The sequence below is a fragment of the Somniosus microcephalus genome, chromosome 3, assembly GCF_052327205.1.
Source record: "Somniosus microcephalus isolate GS21.2 chromosome 3, FLI_Smic_1.0, whole genome shotgun sequence".
NCBI lineage: Eukaryota > Metazoa > Chordata > Chondrichthyes > Squaliformes > Somniosidae > Somniosus > Somniosus microcephalus.
This window is the reverse complement of record NC_140989.1, coordinates 55132538-55155750: the sequence shown is the minus strand read 5'-3', so window position 1 is coordinate 55155750 and position 23213 is coordinate 55132538. Positions and strand designations below refer to the sequence as shown.

The following is a 23213-nucleotide window of genomic DNA, read 5'->3' as shown; positions in this document are numbered from 1 at the left end:
AAGATGGAATTAGAATAGGTCATTTAATCACCAGATCATGTACCTACCATGGACTCTAGCCAAAAGTTTAACCTCGGGTAATCTTCTGCACTCCTTGATTCTCAAAGATGATCAAGCAAAATTCATAGAAACATAGAAGATAGGAGCAGGAGTAGGCCATTCGGCCCTTCGAGCCTGCTCCGCCATTCAATGAGATCATGGCTGATCATCCAAATTCAGTACCCGGTCCCTGCCTTCTCCCCATATCCCTTGATCCCTTTAGCCTTAAGAAATATATCCAACTCCTTCTTGAATATATTTAATGAACTGGCCTCCACAGCCCTCTGTGGCAGAGAATTCCACAGGCTCACCACTCTCTGGGTGAAGAAATTCCTCCTCATTTCAGTCCTAAATGGCTTACCCCTTATCCTTAGACTATGACCCCTGGTTCTGGACTCCCCGGCCATCGGAAACATCCTTTCTGCATCTAGTCTGTCCAGGCCTGACAGAATTTTATAGGTTTCGATGAGATCCCCTCTCAATCTTCTAAACTCCAGTGAGTATAAGCCCAATCGACACAATCTCTCCTCATACGTCATTCCTGTCATCCCAGTATCAGCCTGGTGAATCTTCGCTGCACTCCCTCCATGGCAAGAACGTCTTTCCTCAGATAAGGCGACCAAAACTGCACACAATACTCAAGGTGCGGTCTCACCAAGGCCCTGTACAACTGCAGCAAGACATCCTTGTTCCTGTACTCGAACCCTCTTGCTACGAAGGCCAACATACCATTTGCCTTCTTAACCGCCTGCTGCACCTGCATGCTTACCTTCAGCGACTGGTGCACAAGACCACCCAGGTCTCTTTGCACTTCCCCTTCTCCCAATCTATTGCCATTCAAATAATAGTCTGCCTTCCTGTTTTTGCCACCAAAGTGGATAACCTCAGATTTATCCAATTTATAGTGCATTTGCCATGTTTCTGCCCAATCACCCAACCTGTCCAAATCGTACTGGAGTTTCATGACATCCTCCTCACAGCATACCCTCCCACCCAGCTTTGTGTCATCTGCATATTCATTTATTAATATTAGAATATTCATTTATCCTCACTTCTCCAATATTCAACTGTATCCTGCAACCCTCCATATGAATTTTTCCCCTCATCCCTCGAGCTGAGGAATGGGGAGGGGATTGTTGTCTATAGAGGAACCATCATATCTCATGGATTATTAGAACACCTCAGCTTCTACCTATCCCAATAATGTCCAGTCCTGGACCCTACCAAATATTCATCTAAGTATTTTTGAAGGATACATAAATGCGTTTGCTGGGAGTCCACTAGTTTTCCTAATGCATCTCTTGATTGAGGCTTATTAATTAACATATACTGTTCCTTGCTTATTAATGCATCCTCCTCTTCTGTGCTCACAATCTGCAATATTTAAACCTTAAAGAAATGAAGGACCTGGATTATCATTTCTACCCCCCCCCCCCCCCCGGACATCTTTTCTCAGGTGAAGCAAATTCTGCTCTGCAAGGCTCTCCTTACACCTTAGAGTCCTGTGTCCCGTAATCATCCTTATTGTTTGAACTTGCTCCCAGGCATCAAAGTCCATTTTGATGATGAGAGTGCCCAAAATGCACATCATATGGGCGATTTTAATCCTATCCGTCCAACAGAACCCAACGGACAGTTAAAATTGCTCATGGGAATTACCTGCTGAGGTTCTGCCCTGCTAATTTTGAGTGACTTGCCTAAGTCCGAAACCAGAGTCTTAAACTTAAATAAAGCCAATTACATAGGTATGAGGGGCAAGTTGGTGAAGGTAGATTGGAAAAATAGATTAAAAGATATGGCGGTAGATAAGCAGTGGCTAGCATTTAAAGAAATATTTCACAATTCTCAACAAAAATACATTCCATTGAGAAACAAAAACTCCATGGAAAAAGTGATCCAACCGTAGCTAACGAAAGAAGTTAAGGATAGCATTAGATTAAAAGAAGAAGCTTATAATGTTGCAAAGGATAATAGTAAGCCTGAGGATTGGGAGAGTTTTAGAAACCAGCAAAGGTTGACAAAAAATTGATCAAAAGGGAAAAAATAGAATTTGAGAGAAAACTAGCAAGAAATATAAAAGCAGATTGTAAGAGTTTCTACAAGTATGTAAAAAGGAACAGAGTAGCAAAAGTAAACGTTGGTCCCTTAGTGGCTGAGACAGGAGAAATTATGGGGAATAAGGAAATGGCAGAAACGTTAAACAAATATTTTGTACCTGTCTTCACAGTAGAAGACACAAAAAGCATACCAAAAATGATGGGAAACCAAGGATCTAATGAGGGTGAGGAACGTAACGTAATTAATATAAGTAGAGGAAAAAGTACTAGAGAGCTAATGGAACTAAAAGCCGACAAATCCCCTGGCCCTCACGGCCTACATCCTAGGGTTCTAAAAGAGGTGGCTGAAGAAATAGTGAATGCATTGGTTTTGATCTTCCAAAATTCCCTAGATTCTGGAATGGTCCCAGTGGATTGGAAGGTCGCAAATGTAACACCACTATTCCAGAAAGGAGGGTGAGAAAAAACAGGGAACTACAGGCCAGTTAACCTGACATCAGTCATCAGAAAAATGCTGGAAACTAGTGTTAAGGAAGTGGTATCAAGTCACTTAGAAAATCATAACATGATTAGGCAGAGTCAACATGGTTTTATGAAAGGGAAATCGAGTTTGACAAATTTATTAGAGTTTTTTGAGGATGTAACTAGCAGGGTAGATAAAGGGGAACCAGTGGATATAGTATATTTGGATTTCCAAAAGGCATTCGATAAGGTGCCACATAAAAGATTATTACACAAGATTAGGGCTCATGGGGTTGGGGGTAATATAGTAGCATAGATAGAGGATTGGTTAACGGACAGAAAACAGAGAGTAGGGACAAACGGATCTTTTTCAGGTTGGCAGGCTGTAATTAGTGGGGTGTCGCAAGGATCAGTGTTGGGGCCTCAGCTATATACAATCTATATTAATGACCTAGATGAAGGGGCCGAGTGTAATGTATCCCAAGTTTGCTGATGATACAAAGCTAGGTGGGACAGTAAGCTGTGAGGAGAACACAAAGGGGTCGATTTTCCCGAAGCTGTCGGGAAGAAGGCGGGACTACAACTTTCGGGTTTCAGTCCCGCCTACATCAATGCCCGGCCAATCCGTGCGATTTTCCCTTGATTGACCTTGTTGAGCCCACCCAGCGGACTCAGCAGGCCAATTAAGGGCCACCCGGCAACAGGTGACGTCACAGACTGCAATTTCATCTGTCACGAGTTCTTGACAGATGAAATATCAGTGTTTCACAGCTGTTTCAAGCTGTGAAACACTGACAGTCTGAGTTCTGACATGAGTCCTTCTGCACAGACTCAGTTAGAACTCACATCGGCATTCAAAGCTGAAGGCTGTCACTTTTCACAGATCGCAGCCGTTCAGCTTTAAGTGCCGGTTGAGTGATGGGCTCCCGACGGCTACAGGAAGAAAGGCTGTGAAGGTAAGTACAGGTAAGTAAAAGTTCTTTACACACTTTAGACACACCAAACACACTTACCTTTGCACTCATGCACCCATCACTCACCTGAGCGCCAACATCGCGACCCCTCCAACTCCTTCAACCCGATGGCCCACCTGCTCTAACCTGGCGTGGTTTGGAGCCATCGGGAATCCCACAAGACACCCCTCAAAATAGGGATTAGGCTAAAAACTGCCTGTTAACTACCTGTTAACAGGCAGTTAATTGGCACTAATCCCTTCCTGCCTGGGGTCGGCGGGTCCCAGTGTGGGGCGTGTACCCGCTGCCTCTGAAAGTTGCGTGGAGCGGGATTTTGTCAGGATGGTGCCGGGACCCCTGAAATCGGGATTCCCCCCCCCCCCCCCCCCCCCCACATGCCTGAAACCCCGCCTGACGGCTCCACGAAAATCGACCCCAAAGAGTCTGCAAAAGGATATAGATAGACTGAGTGAGTGGGCTGTAAGGTGCCAGATGGAGTATAATGTAGGGAAATGTGAGGTTATTCACTTTGGTAGGAAGAATAAAAAAACAGAATATTTTTTAAATGGTGAGAAACTTTCAAATGTTGGTGTTCAGAGAGATTTGGGTGTCCGTGCAAGAAACACGAAAAGCTAGCATGCAGGTACAGCAAGCAATAAGGAAGGCAAATGGCATGTTGGCCTTTATTGCAAGGGGGTTGGAGTATAAAAGTAAGGAAGTCTTGCTGCAATTGTACAGGGCCTTGTTGAGACCACACCTGGAGCACTGTGCACAGTTTTGGTCTCTTTATCTAAGGAAGGATATACTTGCCTTGGAGGCGGTGCAACGAAGGTTCACTAGATTGATTCCTGGGATGAGAGGGCTGTCCTATGATGAGAGATTGTGTAGAATGGGCCTATACTCTCTGGAGTTTCGGCGAATGAGAGGTGATCTTATTGAAACATACAAGATTCTGAAGGGGATTGACAGGGTAGATGCCGAGAGGTTGTTTCCCCTGGCTGGAGTGTCTAGAACAAGGGGGTATAGTCTCCGGATAAGGGGTAGGCCATTTAAGACTGAGATGAGGAGGAATTTCTTCACTCAAGATTGTGAATCTTTGGAATTCTCTGCCCCAGAGGGCTGTGGATGGTGAGTCTTTGAGTATATTCAAGGCTGAGATAGTTAGATTTTTGGACTCTAGGGGAATCATGGAATATGGAGATCGGGCGGGAAAGTGGAGTTGAGGCCGATGATCAGCCATGATCTTATTAAATGGCGGAGCAGGCTCGATGGGCCGTATGGCCTACTCCTGCTCTTACTTCTTATGTTCCCACAGGTTCCAGTTTGAACATTCTCTTCTGAGCAGGTGGGAAGGAAACCCTATGGAAACCGGCGGGGTCTTTCTTTAAATAGGCAGACGAGGCTTCAATGATGTCGTCAAGGCCCGACTGTTATTTTTAACCAGAGGCCTGCGCGGGGAAACCGTTGTGGCTTTCCTGCCAAGCCAAACTCGTGAGATGAGGCCTAAAAAAACTTTTTTGACTCTCTCTTTGTGGGGCCAACAGCAGCAGGAGTGCTCCTCTGGGCACCATAAAGAAAGTTTAGGTCTTCCTTGCCTCGGTTTTGACCCCCATCCTTGACCGCGCGGCTCAGCGATTTAACTGAGTGCCGGGGACCGTTCCTACAGCCCAACATTCTGCTCCCACCTGCTGATTTCAGACAGGAACTTAACTGGATCTATGCAAATGAGGCTCGGGAGTTAAAATCTCCTGGGCCTGGTGCTGTTAAGGTTGGCACGTTTGCGCCCGCCTCAGTCCTGCTCCTGCCCATGCGACTGCTGCCATAGGAACAGGAGTAAGCAATTTAGCCCCTCGAGCCTGTTCCGCCGTTCAGTGAGATCATGGCTCCAAGTTAAAGCCGGAACTATTATTCCAAATGTGGCCTCGTCAGTGATGCAACAATATTTGAATAGCTTAGAAGCTAATGCTTTTGACATGGAATCTGGTATTTGATTAGCTTTTTTGATAACAGCTTGATATCAACTGGAAACTTGTAGTGAACAATAGTAATTGTACTTGCATCCTTTTCAATTTCCACATTTGCTAATGGCCATCATTTTAATCATGTTCACGTGTTTGCTAGTTTATTGTTCCAATATGCATCGGTTTACATCTGTCTACATTAAAATCCAACAGCCGTTTATTAGCCCATCTGGTCCAGATATTTTTGAAAACTATTATACTCCTTATATTTGTCACTTTTATTTTGAGAAACCAAGGTGAAGGGCCAAGGCCCAAAGTACAGAGCACCACCAAGGTTAAAAAATGAATGAAAAGATGAGATAAATCAGGAATGATTGCATAGGAACAGTTGTTTAAGGTTTAAAAATTCCGTAGATTGTAGGAGGAAGGAAGCACTGAAGGAGGCAAAGAGTTCTATAGCTTCGAGGTACTGGGAAAGAATTAATACGAGTCGGAGAAGGAAGCGGTGAGTCTTGCTTCCAACACTGTAAGGATGCATAGAGAAAGAAGTGTGTGTAGGACATTGTATTTGGAGCTCAGGAGGAAAAGGTCCTGAAGACCTCCACGAGTCACTGACACAGCTTTTTGCACTTAGCACCACCATCTGTTTCCTATTTCCAAGCGAGTTTTTAATCCAGCTAACCGTTTGTTTCAATAATTTCATGATCCTTAACTTTTTTTAAATCTCTCAGGGAATATTATTAACTTCCTTCAGATAGGTGATCACTTTGACAATTGTCTGTCTCGTGGGGCACTGATCATGTGTTGTTCCCACAATCCGAACTCTTTGGTGGTATCATAACGTTATATGATGGGCCATTTCAAACTGTTTCATTAATTGTAGGTAGTATTGGGAAGAAAGCCTTTTGGTACAGTGCTGAGCATTTTGATCAGGTGGTCTGCAACTACTGTGTGCAATTTAATTGTGTTTTTACTGTATTTCATAATTTTCTTTTAACTTTTCCAGGTTCTTGTCCTTCATCGGCGGAAACTTGTGTGACATTGGAAGGCCTGCTATGCAGTACAATGTGAGCACTACACTGAAAACCAATTCGATGGACGCCTTAGCTCAAAATCTTGACACAAAAGTGCCAACACTACAGATGATTATTGATGGACTGAAACAGCCTCAAGACTATGACATTAGAGCAGGTAATGACTTCTAACAGTAAATAATTGCTGTAGTTTGCTCAATAGCATTAATATTTAAACTTTAAGTAAATGTTTATTTTATAAATATCTGAATTGATAGATAGGTTAATAAAATCCTTATTTATTATTGTCAAGATCCCTTTTTAAAGACCTGTGTTCTTGAATTTACCACTGTTGGTAGTAGAGTAATAGTGGAGTTCTACAACAAATCTCAAAAAAGAGTCTTTTAATTGTAAATCTCAATCAGCTTAATTGTGCCCTTTTGGCCATCTGAAGCCTGCCACCATTTTTCATGAAGCAACCAAGGCTTACTGGTGTGTCTTCCTTCACACCAACTGATCCAATGCAGGGAATGGGACCAGTTGGTTTTGGGAAGCAATTCCTTATTTATTTAAGTGGCAATTAAAAATAGAGAAAAATAAATGTTACATTAAATTTCCATTTTTATTTACAAAACTACTGATTGGGTCCAAAGCTCTGATGGCTTGCTAGGGTGTAAATCTGATACATCTAACTTAACTCGGGTTGTAATTTGAGACATTTTTACACTACCTTTAAGTTCCATCCTAAATTCCACTGGATGCGAGGGAGGGTGTATGTCAATTCCGCCATAGCTAAGGTGCAGGCATGGAAATGATGGATTTAAACCAAGCTGACATCATTGGTCCTAAATTCCAACATTTACACCTTAGGATCTGCTGATCTAACTTTTGCCAGTATAAAGCAGGAGTAACTTAGACCAGCAGCTGAGGAAGGCTGATGCTGGGATCTTAAAGTTTAATTGTTGTACTTCATTGTGTTGTTAGTTGGTCTTTTTTCAAAAAGATTTCTTCTTTATTTTATTTTGGAGGCTACTAGATTCATTTGGAAGTCTCTCTCTCTTGAGCGAGACAATTTAATAGAATCATAGAATTATACAGCACAGCGTCATAAGAGTTATACAGCACAGAAAGAGGCCCTTCGGCCCATTGCGTCCGCGCCGGCTATCAAGCCCTGTCTAATCTAATCCCATTTTCCAGCATTTGGTCCATAGCCTTGTATGCTATGGCATTTCAAGTGCTCATCCAAATGCTTCTTGAATGTTGTGAGGGTTCCTGCCTCTACCACCCTTTCAGGCAGTGAGTTCCAGATTCCAACCACCCTCTGGGTGAAAACGTTTTTCCTCAAATCCCCTCTAAACCTCCTGCCCCTTACCTTGAATCTATGCCCCCTTGTTATTGACCCCTCTACTAAGGGGAAAAGTTCCTTTCTATCTACCCTATCTATGCCCCTCATAATTTTGTATACCTCAATCAGGTCCCTCCTCAGCCTTCTCTGCTCCAAGGAAAACAACCCCAGCCTGTCCAGTCTTTCTTCATAGCTGAAGCGCTCCAGCCCAGTTAACATCCTGGTAAATCTCCTCTGCACCCTCTCCAAAGCAATCACATCCTTCCTATAGTGTGGCGACCAGAACTGCACACAGTACTCCAGCTGTGGCCTTACCAGCATTTTGTACAGCTCCATCATAACCTCCCTGCTCTTATATTCTATGCCTCGGCTAATGAAGGCAAGTATCCCATATGCCTTTTTAACCACCTTATCCACCTGTTCTGCTGCCTTCAGGAGATCTATGTACATGCACACCAAGGTCCCTCTGATCCTCTGTCTTTCCTAGGGTCTTATCATTCATTGTGTATTCCCTTGCCTTGTTAGTCTGTCCAAAATGCATCACCTTACACTTTTCAGGGTTAAATTCCATTTGCCACTGTTCCGCCCATCTGACCAACCCATCTATGTCGTCCTGTAGCCTGAGGCTTCCCTCCTCGCTATTTACCACCCCACCAATTTTCGTGTCATCTGCGAACTTACTGATCATACCTTTTACATTCACATCCAAATCATTAATGTAGACCACAAACAGCAAGGGACCCAGCACCGATCCCTGCGGTACCCCACTGGACACAGGCTTCCAGTCATAAAAACAACCTTCCACCATCACCCTCTGCCTTCTGCCACTTAGCCAGTTTTGGATCCAATAGAGTCATTGGCCTAGAAATTGGGTTTTGGCTTAGCCAGGGCTTTAGCGCCGGAAGTTAGTGCCGGCGCTAAGTCCCCCTGCGCGCGCCAAAAATTCAGCAGGGCCGCGCCCAAACGGCTGCCGGCGCTACTGAAGGGTCTTTGCGGCGGTAAATCGGCGCTAACTGCCATTTCGCGCCGCAATTCCGGCGCTGCGGCACCCGATGCGGTGCGGCAGGCTCGGGAAGTGCAGGCCTCCTCCTTCCGTTAAGGAGGAGCTGCCTGCACCCGGCTGCGGCCCGCGCAAATCTGTCTAAAAATGAGCCCGGCACCTCGGACAAGTGCCGGGCTTGCATCTGTTCCGGGGGGTGGGGGGGAGAAGTCCGGGGAGGGAGCTGCGGGCAGGCGGCCGGCGGGAAAGCGGCCGGCCGCCGCGGGGCCTTTAATGCGCCGGCGCAAACTCATGCAAGACTCTGTTGCCAGAGTCTTAGTTGCGGCTGCCACGGGCGAGGCGGCCGCAACTGAATTTCGGCGCTAGGGCCCGTCGGCATGGCAACCGGGACGCTGCGCACACCGATGACGTCATCGGTGCCGGCGCAGCGCTACCGGTGCAACGCCGATTTAGGGCCCCAGGGAATTTTTAAACTGGCCATAACTCTGGCGCTACTCCCTCTAGCGCCTCAAAAGCGGCGCTAAGGCAACTGAATTTCTAGGCCATAGAGTTTAGAGTCATAGAGTTTTACAGCAAAGAAAGAGGCCCTTCGGCCCATCGTGTCTGCGCCGCCCATCCATCCCTGTCCAGTCTAATCCCATTTTCCAGCATTTGGTCCATAGCCTTGTATGCAATGGCATTTCAAGTGCTCATCCAAATGCTTCTTGAATGTTGTGAGGGTTCCTGCCTCTACCACCCTTTCAGGCATTGAATTCCACATTCCAACCACCCTCTGGGTGAAAAAGTTCCTCCTCAAATCCCCTCTAAATCTCCTGCCCCTTACCCTGAATCTATGCCCCCTTGTTATTGACCCCCCCACTAAGGGGAAAAGTTCCTCTTTACCCTATCTATGCCCCTCATCATTTTGTACACCTCAATCAGGTCCCCCCTCAGCCTTCTCTGCTCCAAGGAAAACAACCCCAGCCTGTCCAGCCTCTCTTCATAGCTGAGGCGCTCCATCCCAGGTAATATCCTGGTGAATCTTCTCTGCACCCTCTCCAAAGCAATCACATCCTTCCTATAGTGAGGCGACCAGAACTGCACACAGTACTCCAGCTGTGGCCTCACCAGCGTTTTGTACAGCTCCATCATAACCTCCCTGCTCTTGCCTTCATTTGCCGAGGCATAGAATATAAGTATCCCATATGCCTTTTTAACCACCTTATCTACCTGCTCCGCTGCCTTCAGGGATCTATGTACATGTACACCAAGGTCCCTCTGACCCTCTGTACTTCCTAGGGTCCTACCACTCATTGTGTATTCCCTTGCCTTATTTGTCCGTCCAAAATGCATCACCTCGCACTTTTCAGGGTTAAATTCCATTTGCCACTTTTCTGCCCATCTGACCAACCCGTTTATATCGTCCTGTAGCCTGAGGCTTTCCTCCTCGCAATTTACCAGCCCACCAATTTTCGTGTCATCTGCGAACTTACTGATCATACCTTTTACATTCTCATCCAAATCATTTATGTCGATCACAAACAACAAGGGACCCAGCACCGATCCCTGAGGTACCCCACTGGACACAGGCTTCCAGTCACAAAAGCAACCTTCGACCATCACCCTCTGCCTCCTGCCACTCAGCCAGTTTAGGATCCAACGCGCCAAGGCACCCTGGATCCCGTGGGCTCTTACCTTCTTGACCAGTCTCCTATGCGGGACTTTGTCAAAAGCTTTACTGAAGTCCATGTAAACCACATCCACTGCACCACCCTCATCCACACACCGAGTCACCCCCTCGAAAAATTCAATCAAATTGGTCAGACATGATCTTCCCTTGACAAAGCCATGCTGGCTATCCCTAATTAATCCTTGCCTCTCCAAATGGAGACTAATTCTGTCCCTCAGAATTTTTTCCAATAATTTCCCTACCACTGATGTTAGGCTCACTGGCCTGTAGAAGGAAAGAGTTACCAATAAATCTCACTCCCCTGCTCTTCCCACATAGCTCTCCACATTTTTCCTTTTTGAAAGTTACTAATGAATCTGCTTCCACCACCCTTTTAGGTAATGCATTCCAGATTATAACAACTCTCTGAATTTTTAAAAAAAAAGGTCCCCTCAGCCAATTTTAAATCTGTATCCTCTGGTTACCGACCTTCCTGCCAGTGGAAACCATGTCTCCCTATCAAAACCCCTCATTATTTTGAACACCTATTAAATCTCCCCTTCTGCTCTAAGGAGAACAATCCCCACTTCTCTAGTCTCTCCACATAATTGAAACTCCTCATCCCTGGTACCATTCTAGTAAGTCTCCTCTGCGTCCTCTCCAAGCCTTTGACGTCCTTCCTAAAGCGTGCTGTCCAGAATTGGATACAATACTCTAGTTGGGGTCTAATCAGTGATTTATAAAGGTTTAGCATAACTTCCTTGCTTTTGTACTCTATGCCTTGATTTATAAAGCTATGGATCCTGTATGCTTTTTGAACAGGTCTATCAACTTGTCAAGCCACCTTCAAAGATTTCACCCCCCCCCCCCCTGCTCTGTTCCTCCGCCCCCTTTAAAATTGTCCCATTTTAGTTTATTCTGCCTCTTGCCATTTTTCCTTCCATGATATATCACTTCACAAAAGTCTGCTACTATCCTCATTGTTTACTGCATTTCCAAGTTTCATGTCATCTGCAGAAAATATGCCCTGTATGTCCAAGTCCAGCTCATTAATATGTATCAAAAAGAGCAGTGGTCCTAATAACGACCCCTGGAGGGGACACCACTGTATAATTCCCTCCAGTCTGAAAACAACCATTCATTACTACTCCCTGCTTTCAGTCTCGCAGCCAATTTTGTATCCACGGCCCCTTTAATCCTCTGGGCTTCAATTTTTCTAACACGTCTATTAAATTTCTTTGAGGAATTTCTCTAAAATGGTAGGGAAGGCTGAAAATTGTTTGTCCCTTGGGTATTTCCATCTGTATCGTTTATTTGTTTGAGGAAGAACAGCAGATAACCTGGAAAGTCAGTCTTATAAAGCAGCATAGAAGGATCAAGACCCTCCTGCAGATATGCAGCCGTCCGGGTTTATAGCCCCAGAACATCATTCCTCAATATATCCATGAAGTTATGTGTCAGAAGGCCTCCAGGATGCCCCGCATTGCAGAGAAGCCCTCTTTGGTAGTGCCACAAAGGATGGCATCCACTCAGGTTAATCATGCTCCACCTCCAAAACCTCATCTTTTGGCTTCCTTGTGAGTTGTGACTCACCGTACGCCAATTCCTCATCTAAATTATCTGTATCCAAATTTTCCTCCTTGTTAGTTACTGAATAATTATTTTTAATGAGCCATAAGCTACAATAATAAATCTATGCTTGCTCCTGCCTCTCTTGTGTGTCAGCTTACATGCCACTACTGCAGTGTATGGAAAAACTTTGTCGTGTTTACTTCCAGCCATTGTTCAAGATAAAAAAAAAACACTCATTGCATTTGAAAATAATATCTCCACTTCATTTTTGCATTCATTTAGCTTCCGCTCCTGTAAATCACGATCCAGAATATATATTTTCAGATAGATAGGATTCTTGACACGAAATTGCACTCTGATCTGGTTCCAATACCGCAGATCTACCAAACACGGTGCTCCAGTAATTTATTTGTTTGTGGTTTTCACAAAACTGAAAAAGACAAAATAAAACTGGCAACGTGCATCAAAATGGCAGATAACTTCCACATTGCTCATCACATCATCTTTCTGGCACAGCAACTCTAAACACCACAGTATAATCTTAGAATCGTTTGCTTTGAACCAATCATTTATTATTTGATGAGAGTATCTGGATACTGATGGCAGCTGCTCACATGAATGGGTTTTCTTTGTGATCAGTGCAATAAAGCTTTCTGACCATCATGTTGCTGTCATTCACAAGCTTCTTTAAGGACTTTGTACTGTATTTGTTTTCTTTTGTCAGATTTGTTTGCACACTTCAATTTCTCAGTTATTTATTCAAAAGGGTAGACATCTAGTATGCTGAAGTATTCAAAATACAACAGCAACGTGCAAGTTATTCAACTTTTTACATATCTGCTCCATCTGTTATGTGCACAGAAGTAGTTGTGGTTGTTAGATCAGTGGAATCAGAAACAGATGACTGGTTCGGGAGTGGATATTAACAGAAAATGATCGTTACTTCATTCCTTCTTAAACTTTTTATTTAGCCAATTCTATTCCTTGCCAAATAGCCATAATTATGCTTGAGTGGTCATAAGTAGACTGAAGAATAAAGTCATGTTATCAAGAGGTTTAACAGAAGGTACATGCTGAGCTGGGAGTAAATGATATATACAAATCACTACTTGAAAAAATACAGCAACAAATTGAAAAATACTATTATTGACGTGATTGACAGCATGTGGTGGGTACTCTACGAAAGCATTAATATAAAGGGTAGAGCTGTTTTTGTGCAACCATTTATCATTGTACATTTGTTAAGATCTACAAGTCATAATATATAAGTACACTTGGGTGGATAGCTCCAGTTCAGCACTTCAGCCTGTATAGAATGCATTTTAGAAATAATTCAGTTCTTTCCCCCAGTGCCTCAGCTGGTTAAGCTAGTGAGTAACTGAACACTACAGTTCCAGAAATGCTCAGATTCAATTCCTGGCCTGTACTAAATTGGCTGGCTGATCTCAAAAAGGGGTGCCGAAAACACCTCCGTGCCCCTGCTGGATTGGCATGTGTGCATGTCAGATGAGAACAGAATCACTCCTTGGCTTTGTTGCTACCCCTCCCCATGGGTTCAATAGCTCATCAACAGTCAGTGTCTAGGCTCAGTCAAGAAAAAGAGTCAACGGGGCGAAATGTGACTGGCGCTCATCAAACTGAAGTCCAGCAAGAATTTAACACCGTCACGAGAAGAGGAAGGGAAAAAAATTGCCAGAAAAAAGGAAGGACATTTAATAGTTTTGGTCAGCTATCTCATGGGCAGTACCATATTCCACAAAAAGTTATTGTCTTATTTAAATTATATCAACTAACTTTAACTTTATAATCTCTTTAGGCCCGTGAAATATACCCATTCTCCAGAAGTGGTCAGGCAGTCCTGCTACAAATCTGCTACATATTTCTCCTTATTTAACCATAAGGAGGTATGAAAGAGTTAATCCCCCTCAAGCCCAGAGTGAATTTTACTTATTTATTTCCCTTTGCTTGGTGTCACTTCCCCCTTCCTCCAAGGATGCAGTCTACCTCTATACATGTTGGCAGTTGGCACCCACCTCTGTTTCAAACAAAATTACTACTTTACATCTGAAAGAAAGCTTCAAATGTTGGTTTAATTAGTTGAAGTGCTATGACTGTGAATGCTTTTACTATCCTCTATAATTTTCACTTACACAAGCAGAGACAAAGACACTTGAGGAAAGTAATGCATCTTCTCTTCCTGCTCCTGCACCATTACTTATTGTGGCATAATTGCATGTAAGGATGTTAGTGACACATCCAGGTGAAGGTGGGGGCTGCAAAAGGCACCACACTACCTTTAGGGTACTGATGGTAAGCCATTCAAGAACCTCATCACAGAGGGGAGGTCATTGTCAATGACAAACATGTTTAGTACAGTGCATTCTTAGAAGCTGTGGCTGACTCCTCTTTACTTGCCTGGCAGGCTAAGGTCATTAAACTTCTTCCTGCACTGAGTGGTAGTGCATGTACTGGCTGAATTGGCATTGACTGCTGTGGCCACCTCCACTGGCTGTGAGCTGCTTTCCCTGGTACCTCCTTCCTGTGCCGAACTTCCTGCATCAGGGTTTACAAAGCAGGAATCTTTGTGACCTGCAGTTCATCTCAGTGGCAGTGCTGTCACCTCTGAGTCAGAAGGTCATAGGTTCAAGCCCCACTGCAGGACTTGGTCATGTAATGTAGGCTGACAATTGAGTACAAAGGGAGTGCTGTCTTTTGGATGAAACATTAAACATAGTCTACATGCTCAGGTAGATATACAAAATTCTATGGCACTACTGGAAGCCGAGCATGGGAGTTCGAGGTGTCGGTATCCTGGCTAACATTTATCCATCAACCAGCACCACCAAAACAGATTAACGGGTCCTTTATCTCTTTGTTGTGTGCAAATAGCTGCCGTGTTTGCCTACAAAACAATAGTGACTACACTTCAGAAGTAATACATTGACTGCAAAACAGCCAGATGCTGTGAACGATGCTTTATAAGTGCTTTCTTTCTTGCAGCAGATCTTTCAGTTTTACAGACAAATATTTCTCCTGTGCAGTGAAAAGTATTGCAAGGCTGCCTGACCCTTTAAGCTGCCGCAGACATTTAAATTCTGCAACAGCACACTATTTCCCACACCCAAATGGGCAAACTCCCATTGAGAGGCATTTTCAACATCTGGAGCTCACCCATATTATTCAAATGATGAAGTAGACCCTGGGAATTATAACACAGTCACTGCTCAGGACATTGGGTGGGCAGATATCCCATCCTGCCATACCTGTGGGTGAGGTTCATGCCTCCACTGAAAACCTAGATTTAACTCTGGCATAATAACATCCAGCCTCAAAACTCAAATCCTCAGAACTAAATAAAATGTATTTGTGTGTATTTTTTACTTTTTTTACACAATTTTTAAATATCGAGGTCATGTTAGGGATACTTGTATATTATGAAGGGAGTTGGAGATTTAAAGACTACATTTAACTGCCATATTAAACCACCTAAACAATGAAAAGGCCAAGGGAATGATTAACCTATGAAAGGCCTCCACTTGAAACAACCTAACATTTCTATTTCTATATCCGATTTCCAGAATGTGCACTTTTTTCTTTTTACTGTATCTTGCTAAGAATAGAAATTGCTGCTAATCTGCCTTGTTTTGTGTCCCTATACAGGATTTGAGCAACGTGATTTTAAAAGAAACATTGTTTCTCTTAATGACCTGAAAAGCGGAACTGTTCTGACTGGAAGAGTGGAAAATGCTACTCTCTTTGGGGTCTTTGTTGACATAGGTGTTGGTAGATCTGGTCTGATCCCTATTCGTTACATTACAGCAGCCAAGCTACCTGCATCAAAAAAACGTCGCAGTCTAGGGCTTGGTCCTGGTGAAAGGGTGGAAGTTAAAGTGCTGGAGATTGACCATGCAAGAAACCGTATTTCGTTGGATCTTATTCGAGTTTTGTAAAAAAAATAAAATCAGTTTGATCAACTTGTTACATTTCCCATTTTTCCCAAAGCTGTTCCCTGTGAGGGATCTTGGATGTGTCGGCCACTTTGTGGTGTTGCACATTGATGCTGCAGTGCACTGCACCATCGTCCCACTAATATTTAATGGATCATTTTTGTTTTTCATGTACATGTTGCAAAATTTCAGTGGTTTTGTTAAAAAAAGCAGAATGTGCTCTGTAATATTTAGCAGCTGAGGAGGAATAGTCTAAACGCGCGCGCACACACTTCACTGACCAACCAGTTTAGTCCTGGATTGATCCTAAGTGGCACCAAATTGGTAGCAGCACAGCACGAGTCATGCCTGTAATCTGTCCGTATGAAAGTGTTTATTGACAAGTTTAAAAATTAAAGGCCTAGAAATTCGGTGGCGCTCCATTTGGGGCGCCAGTCTCGCCTGGGCACCGGAAGTACCGCCCCGGAAGGAGCCGCGAGCGCCAGCCCGATATTCAGTTTGAGCGCCCCAAACGGAAGCACGGCGCTGCTCGAGGCGCCCCGCATCCGTCTTGGGGTGCTGCAACTGAAAATCACAGCGCAACGTGCGCTGCGGTACATGCCGGCCTTCCTCCCCTTCTTAAAGGGGAGGGGCCTGCTGCAGCGCGATCGGAGATTGCGAGTGCCGGCAAAAGAGCCCGGCACCGAGGAGAAGTGCCGGGCTCTTGGGACACAGCCAGCACAACGTCGGGGGGGAGGGGTGGCTCAGGAGGCCGAGGAAGGCAGCGCGGAGAGGTGCTGGCAGGCGGCCAGCAACAAAAATGGCCGCCCCGCACCTCCTTTAATTAGCGCCTCTACCGCCGCAGGTAGGCCCCCCCCGAACCGGTCGCAAATTGCGACCGGCGTTACAGCAGGGGGCGCTACCAAATTTCGCGATCAGGGCGGTAGCGGGGCGCTGCGCACACCGATGACATAATCGGTGGTGTAGCAACGCTACAGGCTAACGCCGCCATTAGCGCCCCGCTAAATTTTGCGGGAGGCGTGGCCAGTGGCGCTAAACCCACTAAGTGCCCTATTTGGGCACTAACTGGTGGCGCAGCCCACCGAATTCCTAGGCCAAAATGTTTTAAGTTTCAAACTTAGCAATCTCATTGCTGCTCAAATATCTCGTGAATCTGACCTAGTGACTGATACCGTAGTTATGAAAAGGGCTGCATTGTCTATTGATTATGCACAACCTTCAGAATTGTACTGCTGGAATTTTATATATTACAAAATCACTCCCAAAAAAAAAATTGTCCAAATCTTTAAAGCATTTCTTGATGTTCAGCACTAAGAAACCTTCAGCTCCAGCTCAATGGGTAGCCACAGCTGCAGCTCCAGGTTGGATCCTGAATCAAATACAAACTGGACTGCTGTAAGAAATGGTCTTTCCCTCTACTACGCATTTCACAGCGGAAAGGGTAAATAGGGACGTGGCAAAGGCTTTAAACTAGTAAGAAGGGGGGGGGGGTCTACAAGAAACGTAAGCAACCTAAATATAACCAATTAGCAAATGAAGTTCAACACAGATAAATGTGAGGTATTACATTTTGGTAGGAAGAATAGGGAGGTCACATCACTTGGAGGGTGTGAGGCTAGGTGGGGCAGAGGAACAAAGTGATCTCAGAGTACAAATACACAAATCACTAAAAGTTGCAACACAGGTTAGCAAGGCCATTAAAAAAACAAATCAAGCACTAGGTTTTATTTCTTGAAGTATAGAATTGAAAAGTAGGGAAGTTATGCTAAACCTGTATCAAACCTTGGTGAGATCACACTTAGAGTACTGCGTACAGTTCTGGTCACCATATTATAAAAAAGGATATAGAGGCACTGGAGAGGGTGCAGAGAAGATTTACAAGGATGATACCAGAAATGCAAGGGTACACTTATCAGGAAAGGATGAACGGGCTGGGTCTCTTTTTCTCTTGAAAAAAGAAGGCTGAGGGGTGACCTAATAGAGGTCTTTAAAAAGAGGCCTTAAAAATTAATTTATTTTAATGGTCAACCATGCCTATCTATGATTTGAATATTGTTTTGCGGATGCTTGTTTCAGACCAATTTGGACCAATGATTTCTTCTGATATTAAACATCTCTGATTTTAAGATTGTGACTCTGACTATTTATTTGGCTTGTAGATCAGATAATTAGAAGACTTGATCCTAAATTTTTGACTAAAATTGTATGAGTTTAATTTCTCCTGGGAAATTATAATGCTGTCATTGTTATATCTTATCTCATCTAAAACTACCAGGAAAAATATATCATTCTACTTATACTATAACCATGTTATGAGCCAGTATACAGAGGTTTCACTTGACACTATCCACAAGGTAGGTACATGGTACAGCACATGCTGTGATGAAGCATTACTGCATGGATCTGACTGCTTAGGATGAACACTTTAATGCAAGTATATTCCTAACATTAATTGTTTTAAATAATTTATTTGTATGTGGAGAAAGAACAAACTTCTGGAGTGTGACAGAATTAGAAGATCAGTGGTCCTTTCCTATGGGGTTGTTGGATTTTATGTGGCACTCTGACTGACTCCTCTGGACATTGATAGTCTCTGCCACCTCCTGCCACACTTTTCTCTCCAAGGTCTTACTGACAGTTTTTTTTTCCTACTTGCAACAAACAGGGACCTCCCTTTGTAGTGTCCGCGTATCAATAATACACGGACTGCAGGAGAACAATAATAACAGGTATTTACTGAACAGAGGGTAAGCTTAATCTGAACGTACAGAAGCCTGCTATGGCTTTATATACAGGTGTGGTCACTGCCGGTACTACAGTATAAAGTCAGTTCTCTCTTAAAGGTACATACACAACAATTCCTCCCCTTTTAGATAGACAGTACATAACATTCATTTAACAATTAAATAATAACTAATTACAATTACAATTTTCTCTGTATACTATATACATCAACTGAAATAGTCATTTATAAGTTCAGTCTTTGAGGAGGCTTCCTGATCCTGGCTGGATAGCGCCTTTCTCGAGTATCCTGTTCTTGCGGCGGAGTCGATTCTGGCTCATTGTCATTGGTTGGTTCGTCAGCTTCCAATACCACTGATTCTGAGGTAGACACAATCTGTACTTCGGGTTCATTACCAGGTGCACATGCTCGTGGTATGGGTTTGGCTTGCTCCTGTGACTCTAGAATCTGGTCAGCATGGTGTCTCACGATGCTCTCTCCAACGTCCACTGTGTACATTAGTGGTCCCTGCTGTGTGCATATCGTTCCTGGCTGCCATTTTTCTGTTCGGTAGTCGCGGGCCAAGACTGGTTGCCCTATATTGAAGCTTCTGGTTGGCTTCTCATTGATGTGCTGGAATTGCTTATCCTCAACATCTCGTCTTATGTTTGGTTTGAGCAAATCCAGGCGACATCTTAGCCTTCAGTTGAAGAACATTATGGCTGGAGCTTGGTTGGTGACTGCATGTGTCGCATTCCGGTAAGCAAACAAATTATCCACCTTGTGTTGTAGTGGTATGTCGTCGTTATACATCGCCTTGATGCCTTTTTAAAGGTCTGAACAAACCTCTCAGCCAATCCATTTGTGGCTGGATGATATGGGGCAGATGTGTAATGTTTCACCCCATTATTCCTCAGAAACCTCCGGAAATCCTCAGACACAAACTGTGGCCCATTGTCGGAGCAAATCTGTTCTGGCAAGCCATTCCTGGCGAAGATGGTCCGTAGGACTGCAATAGTTTTCTCCGTGGTGGTGGAGGACATTTTTGTGACCTCTGGCCATTTCGAATGGGCATCCATGGCGATTAGAAACATTGAGTCCATAAATGGACCAGCAAAATCAATGTGTACCCGTTGCCATGGAGATGAGGGCCACTCCCATGGGTGTAGCGGGGCCTGTGGTGGAGCGTTTTGGACCTTCTGGCATCCTGTGCATCTCTTGGTCATATCCTCGATTTCTTTATTGATTCCCGGCCACCACACAAACGCCCTGGCTAGGCTCTTCATTTTTACCCCTCCCAGATGACCCTCATGAAGCTCATTGAGCACTCTATGTCTCAACTTGGGTGGAATTACCACTCGGGATCCACACATCAAGGTCCCCCGGCACACTGACAGCTGTTCTCTCCTTGGCGAGACTGCTGGCAACAGTGAGTCGCCATGTGCTGGCCATCCCTTCACCGTCAAATCATAGACCCGAGAGAGTGTCGGGTCATTTCGGGTTTCCTTCTCTATACTTGAGTTTGTAACAGGTAGACATTCGACTATGGTCGAATGGAATATCTCAACAGGGTCCACTGCAGGTGCTTCCTCTACTGTAGGCAACGGTAGGCGTGACAGCCCATCAGCATTTCCATGCTGTTTCGTACCCTTGTACTCTATGTCGTACTGATGTGCCCCTAGAAAAAGTGACCATCTTTGCAGCCGTTGCGCCGTCATCACCGGAACGCCCTTCTTTGGGTTAAAAATGGAGACCAGAGGCTGATGATCAGTCAGTAGGGTGAATTTCTGCCCGTGCAGATAGTGATTGAACTTCTTTACCCCCCACACCAGGCTGAGGGCCTCCCTGTCAATCTGGGCGTAGTTATGCCCGGCTGAGGTTAACGAGCGTGACGCAAAGGCTATTGGCCTCTCTGAACCGTCAAGGAATTTGTGTGACAGCACCGCTCCAATGCCGTAAGGAGACACATCAGATGCCAACCGAATCGGTAGTGTTGGATTGTAGTGGGCCAATACTTCTTTTGAAGTGATTAGGTATTTACATTTCTGAAAGGCACGCTTACACTCATCACTCCATTTCCATGTTACTCCAGTTTGCAGCAGGGCGTTCAGTGGGTGCAGAATTGTAGATAAATTCGGCAAGAACTTATGGTAGTAGTTCACCAACCCGAGGAACGACCTCAGTTGCGACACATTTTCCAGTGCTGGAGCCTTGACTACTGCCTCAATCTTGTCTGGGGACTTATGCAACCCTTCCTCATCAATCATGTGGCCACAATACGAGATTTGTCTCCTGAAGAACTCGCATTTGGGGCGGTTGGCTCGTAGCCCATATTCTTGTAATCTAGTGAGCACCTGCTCCAGGTTGGCAAGGTGTTCACTGTCATTTTCGCCCGTAACCAGGATGTCGTCCAAATAACACTGGGTCCCCGGGATCCCTTGCAGGACTTGTTCCATCGCCCTCTGCCAAATAGCCAGGGCTGATGCTACCCCGAATACCAGTCGGTTGTACTGGTAAAGACCTTTGTGAGTGTTTATCGTGAGGTATTTCCTAGATGCTTCTTCCACCTCCATTTGTAGATACGCTTGGGCCGGATCAGTCTTCGTAAAGCGTTTCCCTCCAGATAGTGAGGCGAAAATATCTTCTATCCGTGGAAGTGGATATTGTACTGTGTGCAGGACTGGGTTCACAGTTACCTTGAAGTCCCCACAGATGCGAACCACCTTCGGCTCCCCAGGCGTGCTGCTCAATGATTTCTTCATTACAGGAACGATGGGTGTGGCCCACTCGCTCCAGTCCACCTTGGACAGCACACCCGAACGCTCCAGACTCTCCAGCTCTGCTTCAACGGCTGGGCGGATCGCGTACGGTACCGGCCTGGCCTTAAAAAAATTTTGGGTTTGCGTTATCTTCGATTTTTATCGTTGCCGTTACTCCTTTTAGAGTCCCAAGTCCTTGTTGGAACACCTCTTTCGCGTCAGTTAGAATTTTTGACAGTCGTCCAGGTGTGACGTCGTCATCCTTTTCGTCAGTCACAGTTAGCGCCTGAATGGAATGCCAATCCAATTGTATTTTTCGGATCCATTCACGTCCCAATAATGGTGGGTCCTCCATCTTGTAGTATATATAGATACAGTTTCTGTGTTTCCTTGCCGTTGTATTTAACTGGCACCCTTAGTTTTCCTCTGGGGTAGACTTTTTGCCCCGTGTATGTCTTCAATACAATGGACGTGTCCTTCAAGGGTATGTGTGAGAATAGCCGCTCATAGTCTCGTCGATTCATGATAGGGCGGATCCTGTGTCCAATTCCATCTTTACTTGGGACCCTGCTATCATGAGGGTGACCCAAATGGTTCGGTGATCCTCCTTTGTGATCACGTTGTGTAACTTTAGACAACTTAGTCTCCTGCTCCCGGAGTCATTATCACTCCCCTGACCTTCTGAACGACTGTCTGTCATTTTTTTTACTTTCTTGTACTTTTCCTTAGTAGTTCTTGTAGTGTTGGTTTTCTTTCCCGACCTGCAGACTCTTGCTATGTGTCCCATTTTCCCACATTGCCTGCATACTTTGTCCTTAAACCAGCAGTCCTTCTGATCATGGGTTGTTCTGCCGCAGCGATAGCACTTTTCTGCTCTATACGCCATTTCATTTGCGCTGTATTCTTGTGGTTTCTGTTGTATTTCCGCAGCTCCCCGTGCTGCTGCTTCGTAGGATACTGCCACGCTGAAAGCCTGTTCTAGCGTCGGGTCCTTTTCCGAAAGTAGTCGTTTCTGGGTTCCTTCACTCTGGAGCCCGCAGACAAACTTATCCCATAAGGTGTCTGCCAGTCCTGCTCCGAACTGGCAGTGCTTCGATAACTTGCGTAGTTCCGTAAGATAGTCAGCATTGCTCTCATCTTTGTGCTGGTTTCTTTTATGGAACTTGAATCTTTCTGCAATCAGCAGTGGTGTAGGGTTTAGGTGTTCCTGTAAGATATTAACAATCTCTTGAAAACTTTTCTCCATTGGTTTAGCTGGGGTAATTAAATTCCGCAATAGGCCGTACGTTGTCGCGCCCATCAAATTTAAGAATACCGACGCCGCCTTTCCATCGGCCACCTCATTTGCCTTGCAGTACACTTCAATTCTTTCCACATACGTGGTCCAGTCTTCTACCTCGTTGTTGAAAGCAGTGATACTGCCACTCTTCGGCATCTTGGGTGGTTCAAAATGGCGCCTCCCGCGCTTTTTCTTCTTCCCCAATGGATTAAAATGGCGCCTCCCGCGCTTTTCCTTCTTCCCCAATGGAATAAAATGGCGCCTCCCGCGCTTTACCTTCTTCCCTTTGCTGCCACGCTGCTCCTAGCGTTCTACAGGGTAATGGCGGCGACCCGCGGCTTCGGCGCATCTCACTTTTCCTTTCCCTCGTTTTATTTTCTCTACGCTGCCCGGTTCTTGAGCACCGACCGCGCCGTGCGCTCCACCCTCTCTCTTTTCCTCCCGACGACGCTGCAC

The 23213-nt window shown here is 44.9% G+C and overlaps 1 protein-coding gene across 1 annotated transcript in view; it reads left to right on the top strand.

Moving 5' to 3' along the window:
• srbd1 (S1 RNA binding domain 1) overlaps positions 1 to 18123 on the top strand; it is a 400732-nt gene extending 382609 nt beyond the window's left edge. The window contains exons 21-22 of the mRNA XM_085980499.1: positions 6479 to 6663; positions 15711 to 18123. Of these exons, the coding sequence (XP_085836625.1) occupies positions 6479 to 6663; positions 15711 to 16000 (475 nt within the window). The 3' untranslated portion in view covers positions 16001 to 18123. The remainder of the gene's footprint in view (positions 1 to 6478; positions 6664 to 15710) is intronic.
• Positions 18124 to 23213: the final 5090 nt, after the last annotated feature.